The sequence below is a fragment of the Tauraco erythrolophus genome, chromosome 30 (genome assembly GCF_009769465.1).
Source record: "Tauraco erythrolophus isolate bTauEry1 chromosome 30, bTauEry1.pri, whole genome shotgun sequence".
NCBI classification, from domain to species: Eukaryota; Metazoa; Chordata; class Aves; order Musophagiformes; family Musophagidae; genus Tauraco; species Tauraco erythrolophus.
The window spans coordinates 1,676,426-1,691,590 of record NC_141494.1 but is presented as its reverse complement, the minus strand read 5'-3'; the positions used below and the strand labels follow the sequence as shown (position 1 = coordinate 1,691,590).

At 50.8% G+C, this 15,165-nt stretch overlaps 1 protein-coding gene across 1 annotated transcript; it reads left to right on the top strand.

The window, feature by feature from the left end:
- Positions 1-1,825: 1,825 nt before the first annotated feature.
- Positions 1,826-13,080, top strand: EFCAB12 (EF-hand calcium binding domain 12). Its single transcript, XM_086628458.1, has 15 exons — positions 1,826-1,928; positions 2,333-2,394; positions 2,785-2,944; positions 3,589-3,845; positions 4,643-4,716; positions 5,348-5,442; positions 6,337-6,454; positions 7,130-7,238; positions 8,418-8,675; positions 8,814-9,008; positions 9,726-9,879; positions 10,372-10,595; positions 11,393-11,606; positions 12,043-12,187; positions 12,921-13,080. The coding sequence occupies exons 1-15, from the start codon at positions 1,826-1,828 to the stop codon at positions 13,078-13,080; spliced, it is 2,328 nt and encodes a 775-aa protein (XP_086484584.1).
- Positions 13,081-15,165: the final 2,085 nt, after the last annotated feature.

Below are 15,165 nucleotides of genomic sequence, written 5' to 3'. Positions count from 1 at the left end.
TACCTGTTTCGCGTTCACTTGCTGGGACAGGACAGGTGTTGGTCACCAAGCGGCGAGCAATTACACTGTGTGTCACTTGTTTATCTATATCATTACAGATATTGTTTTCATATATTGTTATTTTATCATTATTTTAATATTTTATTATTATTAAATTGTTCTTATCTCAATCCACAAGTCTCCTTCCCTTTTCCCCTTTAATTCTCTTCCCCATTCCCCGGGGGTGGGAGAGGGTGAGCGAGTGGCTGCGTGGCACGTACCGGCGGGGTTAAACCACGACACCCGTTGCTGCCTCCAGATACCACATACAGGACTTTCAGAGTGTAACTGATCTTTAATCCTTCAAAAGAAAGTCTACAATCCTGTCCACGTTCCACAGAGGAAGCGGTGTGTGTCATGGTCCAAATACTCAGAACTGCACTGGAGGGAGGAAAAGGGATGTCCTTTATGACTGTAGGCGCCGCAGTTTTACTTGGAAAAAAAAAAGGTGTCCCTCCTTGAGCAGGGGGGTTGGACCAGAGGACCTCCAGAGCTCACTTCCAACCTCAGTCTGTGATCGTGTGATTCTGTGTCCCCATTGCTGTCGTCTGGGGACATCTCAGAGGCTCTCCCTGCCCCACGCCCTCCTCGGAGAGTGCGGACTGGGTGCGTGTGTTTTCCCAAAAGCAGGGATCCTACACCTGGTGTGCAATAAGCCAACCCACACACTGAGCTGAGATGTTGTTTATTACAAAGCTGCACAAGTTCGGGTGCCTGTCCCAAGAGAGCACACCCTTCCGAAACTCAGTGAACGTTTATAAAGTATGTTTTAGCATATTTACATTTCCGGTGTTATTCCTGTAGACAATTGGTTAATTTTCTCTCGCCTGGCATGTAAATTGGTTTGCATGCTCAGCCTTCTGCCTTCACCTATTTTTTCTGAGTCTGGGGTACGTTTAGGGCAGGTGGTCCCTGAGTCGGTGGTCACCATCTCCCCCCGCCGGAATTACCTTTCCTCCAGTTACCGCCGTTTCTTGCTTACTTAATATCGTGGTATTCTTCCGATCTCGTTAAGCTTTTCTCATAACGAGGTGTTTTCCTTACCAGTCTTTGAAGTCCTTGCTTTGGCTCCTGCTTTAGTGATTAGCAGCTGGCAGAGTCATTAACACTTGCCCGATAGTTTGGATTTACAAGGATGCGTGTCCTCCTCTTGACGTATGTTTTAAGGCTCCTCCGCTACTCGTTATCTTAAAGGAAGCAGAGTCTAGTGCATGATTGCATCAATACGTATTTTTCCAGGATGTTTCTCTGTTAAGGACAGCCTGACAATTCGAGATGATCATCCTGGTTTCCAACATATGTACATATTTGCTTTATCCAAGTACGCACAAACAGGCTACTACGTACATGCAAGCAGACCAGGAACTTAAGTCTTTGCAGATTCAAGCAAATCCTTCACTTCAACCTTGAGCTTTTCCATGGCCAGACAAGATGTGTTTTAGGGAGCAGCCCCCTTCTCACTGCAGGACCATGCCTAGCCAGGTCGGCGGGCGTGGGGATGATGCGGCGGCTGTGTCACAATCCATGTCACAGAGCCCCTGCTCCTCGGAACCCTGTGCCCCGGACCCTCTCCGCTTCCCTGCGAGGCCTTGGCGAGCTCGGATCCAGGGGACGTGAGAAGTCTCTCCTGTATCTTGGGGATGCAGAGGACAAAGAGAGGCAGGGCGACAGTGTAGGAGCTCTTTGGTGAAGCACAGGCGAGGACATCGGAGAGGGGGCGTTTCCCAGCAGGAGACATCGAGATCCTTCCCCTGGCAGCCTGGCATGCGGACCTCAAGCAAGAAAGATGACAAACCTGGAAGCGCTGATCACCAACATCGAGCTCTGCAGCGAGGTTGACGGCTGCAGCACGATCACGTTTCCCACCCTCAAGAAGCTTTCCGTCAACGGTAAGGCCTTTGGGAGCTCTCTGGTGAGCATCGCTGCAGACAAGATGAACGGCCTGGGTCCGTTGAGGGAAGCGGGGTTTGTCTGTGTGTGGGAGGCCCCCAGGGACACCCTGAGCCCCGCAGAGTCCAGTGCGCGCAGCACCCTTCCCTTGCCGTGGTGGGAGTCCCATGGACGGGTTTCCCTCAGCCGTGGGTCACACTGAAGGATCTGGCTCTGAAGGGAAAGATGTCCTGTTGGAAGAAGGCTGAGACTAGCCAAAGATTCGGCGCGTGTCACAGATGGATTTATCCTGTGAGGCTCGTTGAAGCACACTTGCAGCTGCCATCTCCTCGTCTACGGATGTGCTGATGGGACGTGAGGTGGCTGAGATTAGAGCTCGACGTGTCTTTCCCTTGCTTTCCAGATGTCGTTACAATTTGGAGCAGTGTGTCTCAGCATGTTCAGCAACAGCTTCTGCAGAGAAAGGTGGGATCCTGCCCTACCCCTCGTTTCTACACTCTCTCCTGTATCAGAGGTGGTCTCTGTGGGGAGAGAGGGTCTTCAGGGGTCCCGGCAGCCCTGTGCCAGCAAGTGCTGTTGTTCTTCCTTGAACTGCATTGTGATTTACAGATTTGCCACAAAACGTGACAAAGACCAGCTTCTCTGTAAATTAAGAGACATTAAAAAATGAAAAAGAAATTAGTAACATAAAATATATATATTATATCTATGCAATATACAAGTAGAGAAATAAAAGTCTGGTTGAGGTGTGCAACCACCAGGAGTTGGCAGGGCACAAGGCACCCCCCTTGCAAGCCTGCTTGAGTCCTCACTGGTTGTCAACCTACAAACGCTTGCCCTTCTCTTCTTTTCCAGCCTTGGGCTGTCTGCGTAAAAGGACTGGGGACATTTCATATTAAAAGGTGGCTCTCTTTTGAAAACGGCGAGGTGCTCACGTTTCAGAGACCCGTGTTTTCGCTGTCCAGGACTGTTGCACAGATCCGTGAGCTGCAACATGCTTCTGTCCCTGTTCCTGGTAAGAAGAGCAGTGAAATTCTTTGTTTTCCCCTACGTCCATGTATTTGGGATTGATGCTGGTTGCTGTTTAGAAGCGGTGACGGACACATCAGAGGCCTCCGGAAAGCCCCGAGAACAGCCTCCGTGGGATGAAACAAACAGCCCGCTGAGGAGCCATGCCTAGAAAGGGGCCGTTTCTCTTGGACTAGTTTTTATTCAGGCGGTACAAAGTTAAACTGTCTCTCCATGATCTGCTTTAGCAACTGGCTTTGTGCCAGCCACGTTTAGTGATTTGTAGGATGCCCGCTGGCTGGTGGTCGTTTGTTGGGACTGTTCACCATAAAGCCATTGAGATGATGCTGATGCTTTGTTCTTGCACCGCAGCAGACCTTGTTGAGGCAAATGCCCACAGGGCACTTTTGTGTGTGCTCAGCGCCACGGCCGGCACCCTCCGCTCTTCCCACAGGAACCAGCCCTTTTCTTTCCACCTTGTCCTGCCCTCCTGCGCAGCGTGGACACTGATAGCCGAAGTCCTTGGTTCCTGTTTGTGCTTAGGGAATCATGGCAGTGGCTTGGCACACCTGTTAAGGGGGTGATTTGACCTTGATTTTGAGTCTGCTCAACTCCTATCATCTGAGTTACAGTCTTCCTCCTCTTTTCCAGACGAGATTAAGAAAGTGTCAGTGAGCTACAAGAAGATCTGCTCAGATGTCCCCTATCCTGAGGAAGTTGTGCAGAACTGTATGCAGGAGACTCTGAACTTCTTCTACTTCATCCTAACAAACAGAGAAGACACGGACTTCATTTTAAAGGATTTGGGCACTCTTGCTATCCGGGGAACAGAAGTGACAATGGCATTTTGTGAAGACTTTTTACTAAGCCTCAACAAGTCTACATACGTGGTAGACAAGTTGCTCACTGTAAGTTTGTTTTTCCAGTGCTACTTAGAGTGAGTTTGACAACCCATCAAAGGACTGGGGAACTGGGCCCTGCTCACCACCTCTGACCTGCTGGGTCACTTGGCTAGACGTGATCTGTAGCAGTGAAAGCTTTCTGTAGTTTCTTTTATTTGCTGTGGTTCAAGAGTGCTGGGAAGGTTCGCAGTACTACTTCTGCTGGGCAAGGGAAAGCCCTGGCAGGGCCTTGCCATGGATAGGAAAAAGGCCAAAGCGATGGCAGAGGTGATGGTGTTCACCCCACACTCTAGACGTGATTCTGAGGCGCAGAGAACCAGCCCCTCATAGCTGCTGGCACGCTGCTGGTGTAGCTCTCCTGGTCCGATGGAAGAGAAGGAGCTGGTGGCTGGGTTCTTCTGCGCTGCAGAGGCGTGCAGGCTCTTTGAAGGACTCTGGGGATAAAACCTTGGAACCATTTGCTCTTAGTTCAGCAATAGTTAAAGCAAGCCACCTCACTGCAACCAGCAGCCAGGGACCCAGGCTCGTAATGGGCCTTGCCTTGTGCTTACCTCCGTTAACTTCTTCCCTGGTAAACAAGGACTCTCGTGCTTGACGCCGTCAACTCTTGTCCTTGCAAAAAGGCTGGCGACATTCCTCGCCCTCGCAGGTGACGTGCTGTGCAGCTTGTTTTAGCGAGGGACCGAGGCACTTGGCCAGAAGTTTGCTGAGAGGCCGCTGATTCTTGGAGCTATGGAGAGGCCATTGTGAGCTTTGGGTTCATTTCCCTGGCCTCATGTCAGATGTTTCTGTCCCTGTTGCAGAAGAAACAGGTCACATCAGACAAAGAAGTCACCTTCTCTCCGAGCCGTCTTGGCCACGTCTACCAGTTTCCACAGTGAGTATATTTGTTTCTGCAGCCCTGTCTGACCAAGCGCAGATGTGCTCAGCTGAGGTTTGGTAGTGCTCTGTCAAATTACTGGTTTGCAGGTAATTTCATTCTTGCTTTTGCTGACTCTGGAGTTATGCATCCTCCGTTCCTGATTGTGGTTTGCATTTGACCATTACTCCCCTCAGAGGGAACTGGTTTGCTAGGTAGAGGAATTTAGGCAACCCTCATAACGTTGCATCTGCTCATTCTCTTTCCATTGGTAGAGACTGCCCAAACAGAGATAAGATCCTAATATTTCCATTGTTTTGAATATAACATGGAAAGCTTCTCTTAGAGGGTGGATCAAAGACCAGATGCATACAAGTCCTCTGTCTGTGACATTTCCGTGCCTTCTGTGAAACTCACATGAATCAAAGGATCTCTGAAACACCTCCCTGGGTCAAGATGGCACAGGAGGACTGAGACAAGAAAACAGAACCTCTGTCTAGCGAGAGGCTGCTGAGCTGTTCCTGAGGCCAGCACTGCTCAGTGGTTCCTTTAATGGCCTAGGACGTGAGGTTGACTCTGAAAAGATACCTTGACCCTCATCTGGCAAAGCAGCCCTTTTCTCAGAACGGTGCCTTCTTCCTATTTCCAGGTTTGAGTTTAGGGCAGTGCCTCGAAGAGCCTCTCTCACAGCTGAACAGAGGTGTACAGAATTCCAGACTGCTTCGAGCAGCACAGGAATAAGAGGTAATGTTAGTGACTGGTTCTTGGCAGAGGTCCGTGCATTCGCCTGTCCTCATTACTAATGGGTGTTTAGGGCTCGGGCTACAACACATGCCTGGGACAGTAGAGACACTCTCCGTGCCTCTATTTACCCCTTGTGCTTAATCTCAAGGGACTCATTTTGGAGCAAGATCCTGGGAGGACTCAGCACCACCGTCTGCAGTTGATGGTGCTAAAGGATGTTTTGCCCCTGCACTCCATGCCCTGGAGTGTACCTCTTCCATGTTAGGAGTTTGTTTGTGCAGGAGGGAGTAACTGTTTGGGGAAGCCCATCGGCACTGCGAATCACAAACTCTGCCTCGAGTCGTGGGAGAGTGGGGGGTTGGCGTATCTCTCGAATCACTGCGGCGTGATTTGATGAACAACCACGCAAAGGTTGCTAAGTTGTGCCGAGACTTCACTTCTCTCTTAAAGCTGGGAAGTCCAGCTCCTCGACCTAAATTCCTCAGGAACAGCAGAGCTATAACGTGTTTGAGTTGAATGTGCCATGATATTGTACACAAGTTTTTGTATACCAAACACGTACGCAATGCCAAGAAATTGTTACCCCAAAAGAGATTATTAAGCATCAAGTTCTGTCTCCCACCAAAAGCCACTGTGCAGAGGAAGGACTAGCCACAGCAGGAGCAAACTCAGACCAAAGAGAGTGATGGTCAGACCAAAGAGAATAATGTGGCTTGAACAGGATCAGGATCGAGGGTTGAACAGGATCAAGAGCTGGTGTCAGGAAGATCTTCCTCCAAGAAAACAGATCTAGGAAGGAATCCCAGTGAGGCCTCAGACAGCTTCTGACATTGCAGAGCAGATCTGTGCCTCCTCCTGCCCGTTCTAAGAGGTTTTCTCCTTTCATGCCTGCAGCGGCTGTTCGTCACATGTTACGCCTTCTGCGAAACGGTGTGTCTCCAGACTACTTAGCCAGAGCTGAGATGGAGAAAGAAGCACAGGAGAAAACAGAAAGAGACGGGCCTCCTGGCAGGTGAGACACTGAAATGATTCGATTGGAGTGGCCTTGTGCTCCAGTACTTGTGCGGGATGTTTTATAGGCTCGTACGATAACGGAGGTTGAAAGGGCTCTCGGGAAGTCCTAGTCCAACCAGCTGCTCCAAGCAGAGCCAGCTATGAGCTGAGGTCAGACCAGGTTGCTCGGGACTCTATCCAGTCTTGTCTTCAAAGCCTTCACAGACCGAGACTGCGCACGCTCTCTGAGAAACCTCTTCCCCTGTCTCCTTTGGACCCAGTGTTGTATTAACTCAGAGGGGCTGTTAACACGTGTCACCACACAGCGCGTTTCCTGGCTGGGTGGGAAGTCCCACAGTATTTGGGACTGCTTTGCAGTGGTGGGTGTAATGTCCAGAAGGGGAATACCAGTATCTCCAGGTGCCTGTCTTTGCACAGGATGCAAATCCTCTCATTGTTCTATCAAGATGGCAACATCAGGCTGCGTGTCCCAGGGCCATCCTTACAGAAAACGCTCATCTCCTTGAGTTCCTTGGTGGCACACCTGAGTGTTACAGCTCGGGGTCATCCCTGTCTCTGTGGAGGGGAAGACAATTAGGTGAAGACAGCTCGCTCTGCTGCCGAAGCAGGTGAGCACTGTGAGCACAGGATAGAGACGAAACTCGTCCTGACTCACCCCGGTGTGCATTTTCAGACCGTTGCCAAAACCTGCAGGCGCAGAAGGACGGCAGCACAAAGACACTCCGCTTGAGAGCCCCGAATCGGCATTGCCGCCTTCGGAAAAGTACAGGCAGAAAAGAGAGGTATGTCCTGTGGATCGAGGCAATTGTTGTGTCACTGGATTGTAGGAAATCAAGTGGGTATATATCAGGAGAAATAGGTACATAAAAAAAGACGCAGATAACGATTCTGAGTGCAGCTTTTCCTGTGGCTCATTTTCCCATTCAGTTACCTGTGTTGGGTGCTGGTCATCTCTAATAGCCCTTTTCCAAAAGTAGCTCTTTGATGCCTTAGTTCATTGGTCATTAACAGAAGGGCTTTCTGCATCTGTAAGAACTGTCTGTCTGGAAGAACTAGAAGAAAGGGAAGATGAGAAAGAGAAGAGCATTATTTAAAAAAAAAAAAAGAGAAGAGCATTATTTAAAAAAAAAATACTGATGAGACTAACTGCTGCTATTGTATTTCTGGGTTCCTGTAGTCTGTATTTGGGCTGAACAGTAGAAGAAAACTGGAGGCATCCATGGCGAAAATGGGGGAGAAAGAGTGGAACAGAAAAGCAGGATGGATCATCTTTCCCAAATCGCCTCCAGAGCAAGCTGGGAGAGAACACAGCAGGATGCAGAGGGCCCAGGTATGGGAGTTCCAACAGAGCAGCCGCCTTCTGGTTGGGATCGCACTGGGTTGGGAAGGTCTCCAAGCCCCAGCAGCATCACTCTCTGCAACGAGCAGGGCAGGTGGCTGTGGTTTTTGTTCTTGCCTGCTCCCTGCTGTGAGGGAGGAATTGCTGGTAGAGGCCAAGGGGCAAAACAAGAAGGGTGAGGGCATCGGTGGGCCTGCCCCGTCCCTGGAAAGGCAGCCACCTCTGTTCAGCCACCGGCTCTGGAGCTCAAGCAGGATCTCTCCCAGACACATGGCTTAGGCCAGCTCCAGCCGGAGGTGAGGAGGGGGAGAGCTGTCTCTCCAAGCAGCATGAAGAGCACTCCGACTATTTTTCTTAAGCAAAACGGCCAATGTTGTATCAGCTGCTCCTTGATGGAGAAGAAGTGGGCTTAGAGAAGCCAGAAATGGGCTTGGAGCATAGTTTCCAATGACGCCATTGGAGAAACATGTATCCAACTTTTGCCTTTAAACTGAAAGCAAGTAGGTGTGGGCCATCCAAATCCAGATGTCACATTATTTTTGCTCCACTTGTGGCAAGACCAACTTCTCTCTTTTTGAAACCACCTCAGGCCACAGATTTCTGTCATTTGTTTGTCTTTCAGCTGCCCCAGGAGACGGAAGAGACCCTCATGCCCCCAGAGACCACCTCCGATACAGGAGAGGGTCTAGAAACGATAGAGGTTTGGATCCAGGCGAGGAGGCAGTTTCGAACCGAGCTGGAAAGCTTAGGAGACATTGAAACTTGGCTGAAAAAAAAATTTACCCTCAGCAGTCAAGAAGAAAGATGCTGGGAAAGAATTAAGTCACGCAGAGCAGACAGGAGGGCTGCTGCCAAATCAGCCGTGACCGACAGCCTGGAAGTAAGCACGGGGTGGATGGGAAATAGCCTCTGCTGTCAAATCAGTAGAATGATGCTGCTTTACCCCAGCTGATGCCACGTGAGGGACATGGTGATCCTGGATAATGGTGATCTCAGGGTATTTTCTGATCCTTTTCAGCACTCACCACCAAAGAGCAGCCAGCCCCAGAAGAAGCGTGCCATTCCCCTTGTTTGTGCACCATACCCCCAGGCTCTTGTCACGCTGCATAACCTCCTGCACAAAAAGCAGCTGAGGATGGTGAACATATTCAAGAAGGCTGGTATGGACGGGAAGAAGATCAAGAGAAAAGACTTCATTAAAGTCATCAAGGAGGTACATAGGGAACAGAAAAGTAATGAGCTGCTGCAACTCTGCCCTATTTTCCTGCATGGAAAGAGCAAATGGAAGAGTTTCAGCAAGGAGCGTTTTCGCTCGCTTTACTCTCAGAGAATGGCTCCCACAGCCTGTGAAAAGCCGAAGGGCAAAGGGAAGGGAAAGCTGCACAGATGCACCTAGAGCGAGTCCCAGGAGGGAGTGAAGAAACCTATTGCCTCGCAGACCTGGAAGACAGCCACTGCTCAGTAATGTGGCTGTCGGGATCTTGCTGTAGACCCTGAACTGGCATTGAGCTTCCCAGTGTTGATTGTTGGTTTGTCCCCAGCCAAGCTCCTACATCTCCCCACTGCACTGCCTTTCAGTACATGCTCGCACTGGGCCTCACTTTCCACAGCCCGTAGCGTTACAGAGGTGTGAAGAGCACGTTCAGGTTTATTAGCATTCAGCAGTTCAGGTGTTAACTGATATTCTAGACCGAGCCAAAATATCTTCCTCAAACACGGAGGGCTGGGAAGGTTGGCACAGTAGAAGCCAAGAGGTCTGCAGGGGGCAGCAGAAGAGCAGTCAAGTTGTGGATGGAAACCTCAGCAGGTTGCCTTTGTGCCATGCTTCCCTACAAAGCATCTGGAAAAAGAGCAAAGCTCATCCCTCCCACTCTGGGGCAAGCCTTGATCTTTTGATGATCCTACTGTCATTTTCTGTTTTGGTTGCCAGACTAAAGTTCCCATCAGCGACAAGGATCTGGAGGACATGGTCATCTTCTTGACTTCCTCAAAACCAGGGAATTTTACAACCCTCAAAGATCTGGCTGAGTGTCAAAAGCAGTGGCTGGAAATGAGGAAAGGACAATCCCAAGACACCAAAACAGGTGAGAGGAGAGCACTGGGTTGGGAAGGCACCTCTATACAGACAGGAAATGCCAAATTGGGTCCAGAATATGGCTTCTTGAGACCAGTGTCCTAGAGCAGAGTGGCCAAGAGACTTCTTGGGAAAAGCTGAAGGATCTAGGGGTTGTGCAATACCGTTGTCAGCCCAATTGCAGGAGACAGGTTTTCCAGTCTTTCAGGTTGGGATCAAAGTCTGAACCCTGCCATTTAACATCCTGTGCTGGATTTTGTTTGTTACCATTCATCATCCAGCTCATCCTAGGCAGATCATTTCTCCAGCTGTTGGTGGCACCTGGAAAACACCATTTTAGAAGAGCTTATCCTTTAGTAACCTCTGCAGAGAGTTCCAGTCAGCACAACACACCAAATGTTGTCTTAAACGTGGATCAGATGTTCCTTTCTGCCACGCTCTAACATGGCTTCTCTGTTTGTTTTTTTTTTGTTGTTGTTGTTTGATTTTTAATCTATTTTAGGTGTAGCAGCTCAGTTCCAGAAAGCCACTTGCAAAACTGCCACTTGTTCCCCTTCTGCTGGGGACACAGACGAGACAAAGCCCGATGCTTCTACCAAACCCAAAAGAAAGTTAACACACTTGGAAGTTCCGCCAGTCAACACTGAGCCAGAACGAAGACATCTGAGCTATGATGAAATGGAAGAGGCCGGAAAACTCTTTAGAGAGAGGAGACGGTGGGAGAAGGTACTCTGTGCGTGGCGGGAGAACAAGCGCACCGGCGTGCCTTGGTGAACGTGGGGTGGTTCAGAGGATGGTGCAGCAGCAAAGAAAAGGGCAAGGGGTTATTGTGAGCCTCTCAGTAGTCCCTTGGCCACATGGTGCCTTGCCGCTGAGGTGCTACAAGCCATCTCAAACAAATTGTTTGCCTTCTGAACACTCTGGCGAGATAAACACTTTTTCTGGGTAACTGGCAAGAAGGAGGAGAAGTTGAAGCAGTTTTTGTGTCTGAGGACAGAGTTGTCTTCTGATCATCTAGTCAACCTGTCCACCAGACTCTGATTTGTCCCCTAAGGTGCTGATAAGCACTTTGTCCTGTTCAGTTGTGAGGCTCAGTGCAAGATGGTCCAATGGAAATGTGACAGTGACTCACTCATTCACTCACTCCCAGATGTCTTCTTTGGATCATCTGGGGTTGGATTAACTCTGGCAGAATCCAGGGCTACCTCCTCTTGCCAACGTGCTGCCCCACAATCATCAGCACTGGGGAGAGCCTCTGGCTCCCTGACATAATCAGAAATGAGAAGGTGACTGCAAGACTTCTTCATCTGCTAAGCCTTCCAGGGAGTATGTGTCTGAGGACCCAGCTCTGGATGGGAACTGAACTGCCAGAGGAGTGCCTGTCCCTGTGGTCCCACTGCAGGGTGCCGACTCCCTTTTGCACACACTTTTGAGATGAATCTCTGCCCGTAGCTTCTCCAAAGGGAATGCAGCAACTCCAGGGCCCCACTGAATGCTAACTGGGACCTGCCCTTTACTTGCAGAACAAAGACAGCCCGATAGAACAGAAAGAAAAGTGCCGGATGGTGAGATCTGGGGATGGCCCCATTGATGAGCACTGCCTGCCATCAACTCTAGAAGCTGACTTGGGAGAACTGGTGAACCAATATCGGAGGAAAACCGTCACAAGCTACCTGAATTGCACCAAGCTGTGCAAAGACCGCGACATTCACATCACCGAGCGAACGCTGCAGAGAGGTAAAGCAAAGACCAGGGGCCTGATGTGAATGTCCTAAATCTGACAAGTTCATGCTTCTTCCCAAGCCCAGAAGCATGAGTGATGCCAGGGGGTGCTGCCGATGGAGCACATTTGCAGCCCTTGGAGGGCCATGGCAGGTGCTGCCAGTTAGGATCAGCAGTTACCAGCAGGGCCAGAGCAGGGCTGAGATGCCAAAGGGTGCTGCAGACCAGCCAGGGCCCTCTCCCACTGCCCCTGGGATGGCAGCCAGGTTCAACTGAAAGTGCAGCTCACGAGGCAAGTTTGTGGTGATGGGACAGGTCCGAGGCCAAGCTGGGAAGTCAGATCATGGTCAGGATCAGTGGATCCATAGCCAGGAAGAGAGGTCTGGGCTGAACCGGTGCTCCTGGTCCCAGAGCAAGGCACGACTGTACTCTCTGTGCACTTTGCCAACAGCCCTACTGCATCCAGGAGACAGGATCATCAAGGAGGGAGAAGACGTAAGGAAGATCAGGCAGCCCGGAGGATACTATGGAGCAGGACTTGCTGATGATGCTTCATCACCTGCATCTGGAAGCCAGGCCAAGGAGGTGAAAGACAGGTTTGTTCAAAGAGAGCTTAAGATCAGTCCCCTCCTGCTGCCCTGCTGTGTATCACCCCTCTGCGCTCTGTCCCCACGGTGTTGGAGGCAGTACCGAGGTGTTGGAGTGAACCGTTAGGATGCTGCAAGGAAGCAACCAGCAGCAGCAGAGGCAGATCCTCTTCTCAGCCACACGGCCACTCCGGTGTTTTAGCCAAGTCCTTGGGTTGCAGTAGTGCCACGAACAGTTCGTGGTGCCTGGAGGAGCCTTGCGGACTAGTTGGGACTAGCTCCATGCTCTGAACTACAGAGGTGACAAAACTTCTCCTCCGACTGACCCAGCACTTGTCTGAAATCCCCTCGAGAATGTTTATTCTTGTGGAAGAAAGAGAATCCTGAAGAGCTGAGCTTTGGATGGCTGAAGGTTTTGGAGAGAAAGAAACATTGCAAAGCGGAGCACAATCTTCTTTGTTTATCTCAGTTAAGGTGTTTAGATACTACAGTGATGGGCAACGTACCAACTCTTAAGAGGGCTTCACAAGTTGCACTTCCCATGTCAGTCATGTCTAATAGGGCCTGCACAGGTCTGGCAGAGCTTCCCGGGCCTGGAAGCACAGAGAGCTGGTTCTTGTCAGGCTCACTTTTGCCCTAAGAGAAGCAGTGCAATGGCCCAGAATTTTTTTTCTGTAAAGCGTGCTATTCTCTCTTCTGTAATTTTTCTCTTCCTTTTTTTCCCCTCTCTTTTTTTCCACAGGCATCTTCAGAAGAATAAGATGCAAAAAAGTGACAATCAGTTCTGGCCAGGTCATCTCCTGGACAAACTATACCTTTACTTTCCTGAAAAGCGGCATGACAGGGCACATGCCTTGTTCAGCTGTGTTCATCCAACCAAGCCCACCTACCATGGCATCTGAAGCCCTGACTGCAGCTCGCTCCTCAGCGAGCCAGGACACTTGGCCTCCAGGGACACACCTTCAAGGAGACCCATTCCACCTGCAGCTCTTCTCCAAGCAGCAGCTGTGTGCACAGCGTTGGGATCCCTCAGCCAGCTCAGGGGGTCGGGGCCCCACTGCTGGATAAAAGAAACATATTCACTAGCGTATGCTCAAGCTGAAGGTGTGGGAGCTGGGCCGACCACCAAAGACACTTCTCAACTGGGAGCTTTTCTGCTCACCTGGTAACAAAAGGCCTTGGTACAAACACCATGCTTCCTGAGCCTGAAAGCTGTAGTTGAAGTGTGTGTGTGGGCAGTGGGTGCTGGAGTGTGGGTAGAGAAGAGGACTCTGAGCTGCGGGAAAAGACAGGGTTCTCATGGCTGTTGTTTGTCTCCGAGCCCTGCAATAATATCAAGATGTTCCAGAGACCAAACAAAAGATATCGTCGTTGTTCAAGAAAGCAAAGCGTGCAGCAAGGTCGGCATCAAGGCCGTGCACATCCCGTGACAAGAACACCTGGCACAAACAGGGGGCTGTGTACATGCTTGGACTGCTGCGTAAAACTTAAAAATACAGAAATACACGATTCCACTGTTGATTGCAGCATGGGAAGGGGCTCTGTATGCTACAAATTTGGTAAAGGGAAAATAAACTTAGATTCGATCCCTGGCACTTGCAGAGTCCATGTGCTTCATACGCCACAGTGGAGGGACACTCTGCTCTACATCCAGCTGCCAAGATCCAACCCTTCCCCGGTGGCACCTGGCACTGTCAGCTCCTGAGGTCTGACCCAGGGCGATGCTGAGGGCTCTGTGGAGCAGCCGTCCATAAAACCTGTGTGGCAGGGCTCAGAGGGTCACCAAGTCACTGAGCCTCTAGTTCCATCCCAGGAGAGAATATCAGACCAGTGGGTCCTGAAGAAGGAATGCAGGAATCCCAGATATGAGTTCGAAGAACAAAGCAATCATTAATTAGTTAATGCAGCTAAATGACCCCTCTGGAAGCCTGTCTTAGCACTTGGTGCCACAGCGGTCCCATTCCCTTGTGACACCTGAAGAGTCGTTACTGGGCCAGCATTCATCAGTCTCCTCGTGGGGCAGGGCCAGCTCCTGCTGCTGCCCTTCACGTAGCATGTCCCCAGCTGACATCTTGAGGGAAACCGAATGTGTGAGAGGTTTCCCTCCTGGGGCAGCTCTTGAAACACCATCCCTTTCCCAAGGAAATGTTTCTGTCCTGTTTTTTAGCAAGAAGAATTCACCATGCTAGAGGCAAGCAAACTATGGTGTAGCTGCCAGGGACAGCAAGCAGGCAAACTTGAGCATCAGACACCACAGACTCATAGAATCACAGAATGGTTTGGTCTGGAAGGGACCTTCAAGATCATCCAGTTCCAACCCCCCTGCCATGGGCGGGGACACCTTCCACTACACCAGGTTGCTCCAAGCCCCATCCAACCTGGCCTGGAACACTGCCAGGGATGGGGCAGCCACAGCTTCCCTGGGCGACCTGGTCCAGTGCCTCACCACCCTCAGAGGGAAGAATTTCCTCCTTGTATCCAATCTAATTCTCCCCTTTCAGTTTAAAGCCATTGCCCCATGTCCTGTCACTACACGCCCGTGTCCAAAACCCCTCTCCAGCTTTCCTGTAGCCCCTTTAGGCACTGGGAGGTGCTGGAAGGTCTCCCTGGAGCCTTCTCTTCTCCAGGCTGAACAGCCCCAACTCTCTCAGCCTGTCTCCATAGCAGAGGTGCTCCAGCCCTTGGATCATCTCCGTGGCCTCCCCTGGCCCCGCTCCAACAGCTCCATGTCCTCTTGTGTTGGGGCCCCCAGAGCTGAATGCAGCACTGCAGGGGGGTCTCAGGAGAGCAGAGCAGAGGGGCAGAATCCCCTCCCTCGACCTGCTGCCCACGCTGCTTTGGGAGCAGCCCAGGGCACGGTTGGCTTTCTGGGCTGCCAGCACATGGTGCCAGCTCATGTTGAGCTTCTCATCACCCAACACCCCCAAGTCCTTCTCCTCAGGACTGCTCTCCATCCATTCTCTGCCCAGCCTGTCCTTGTGCTTGGG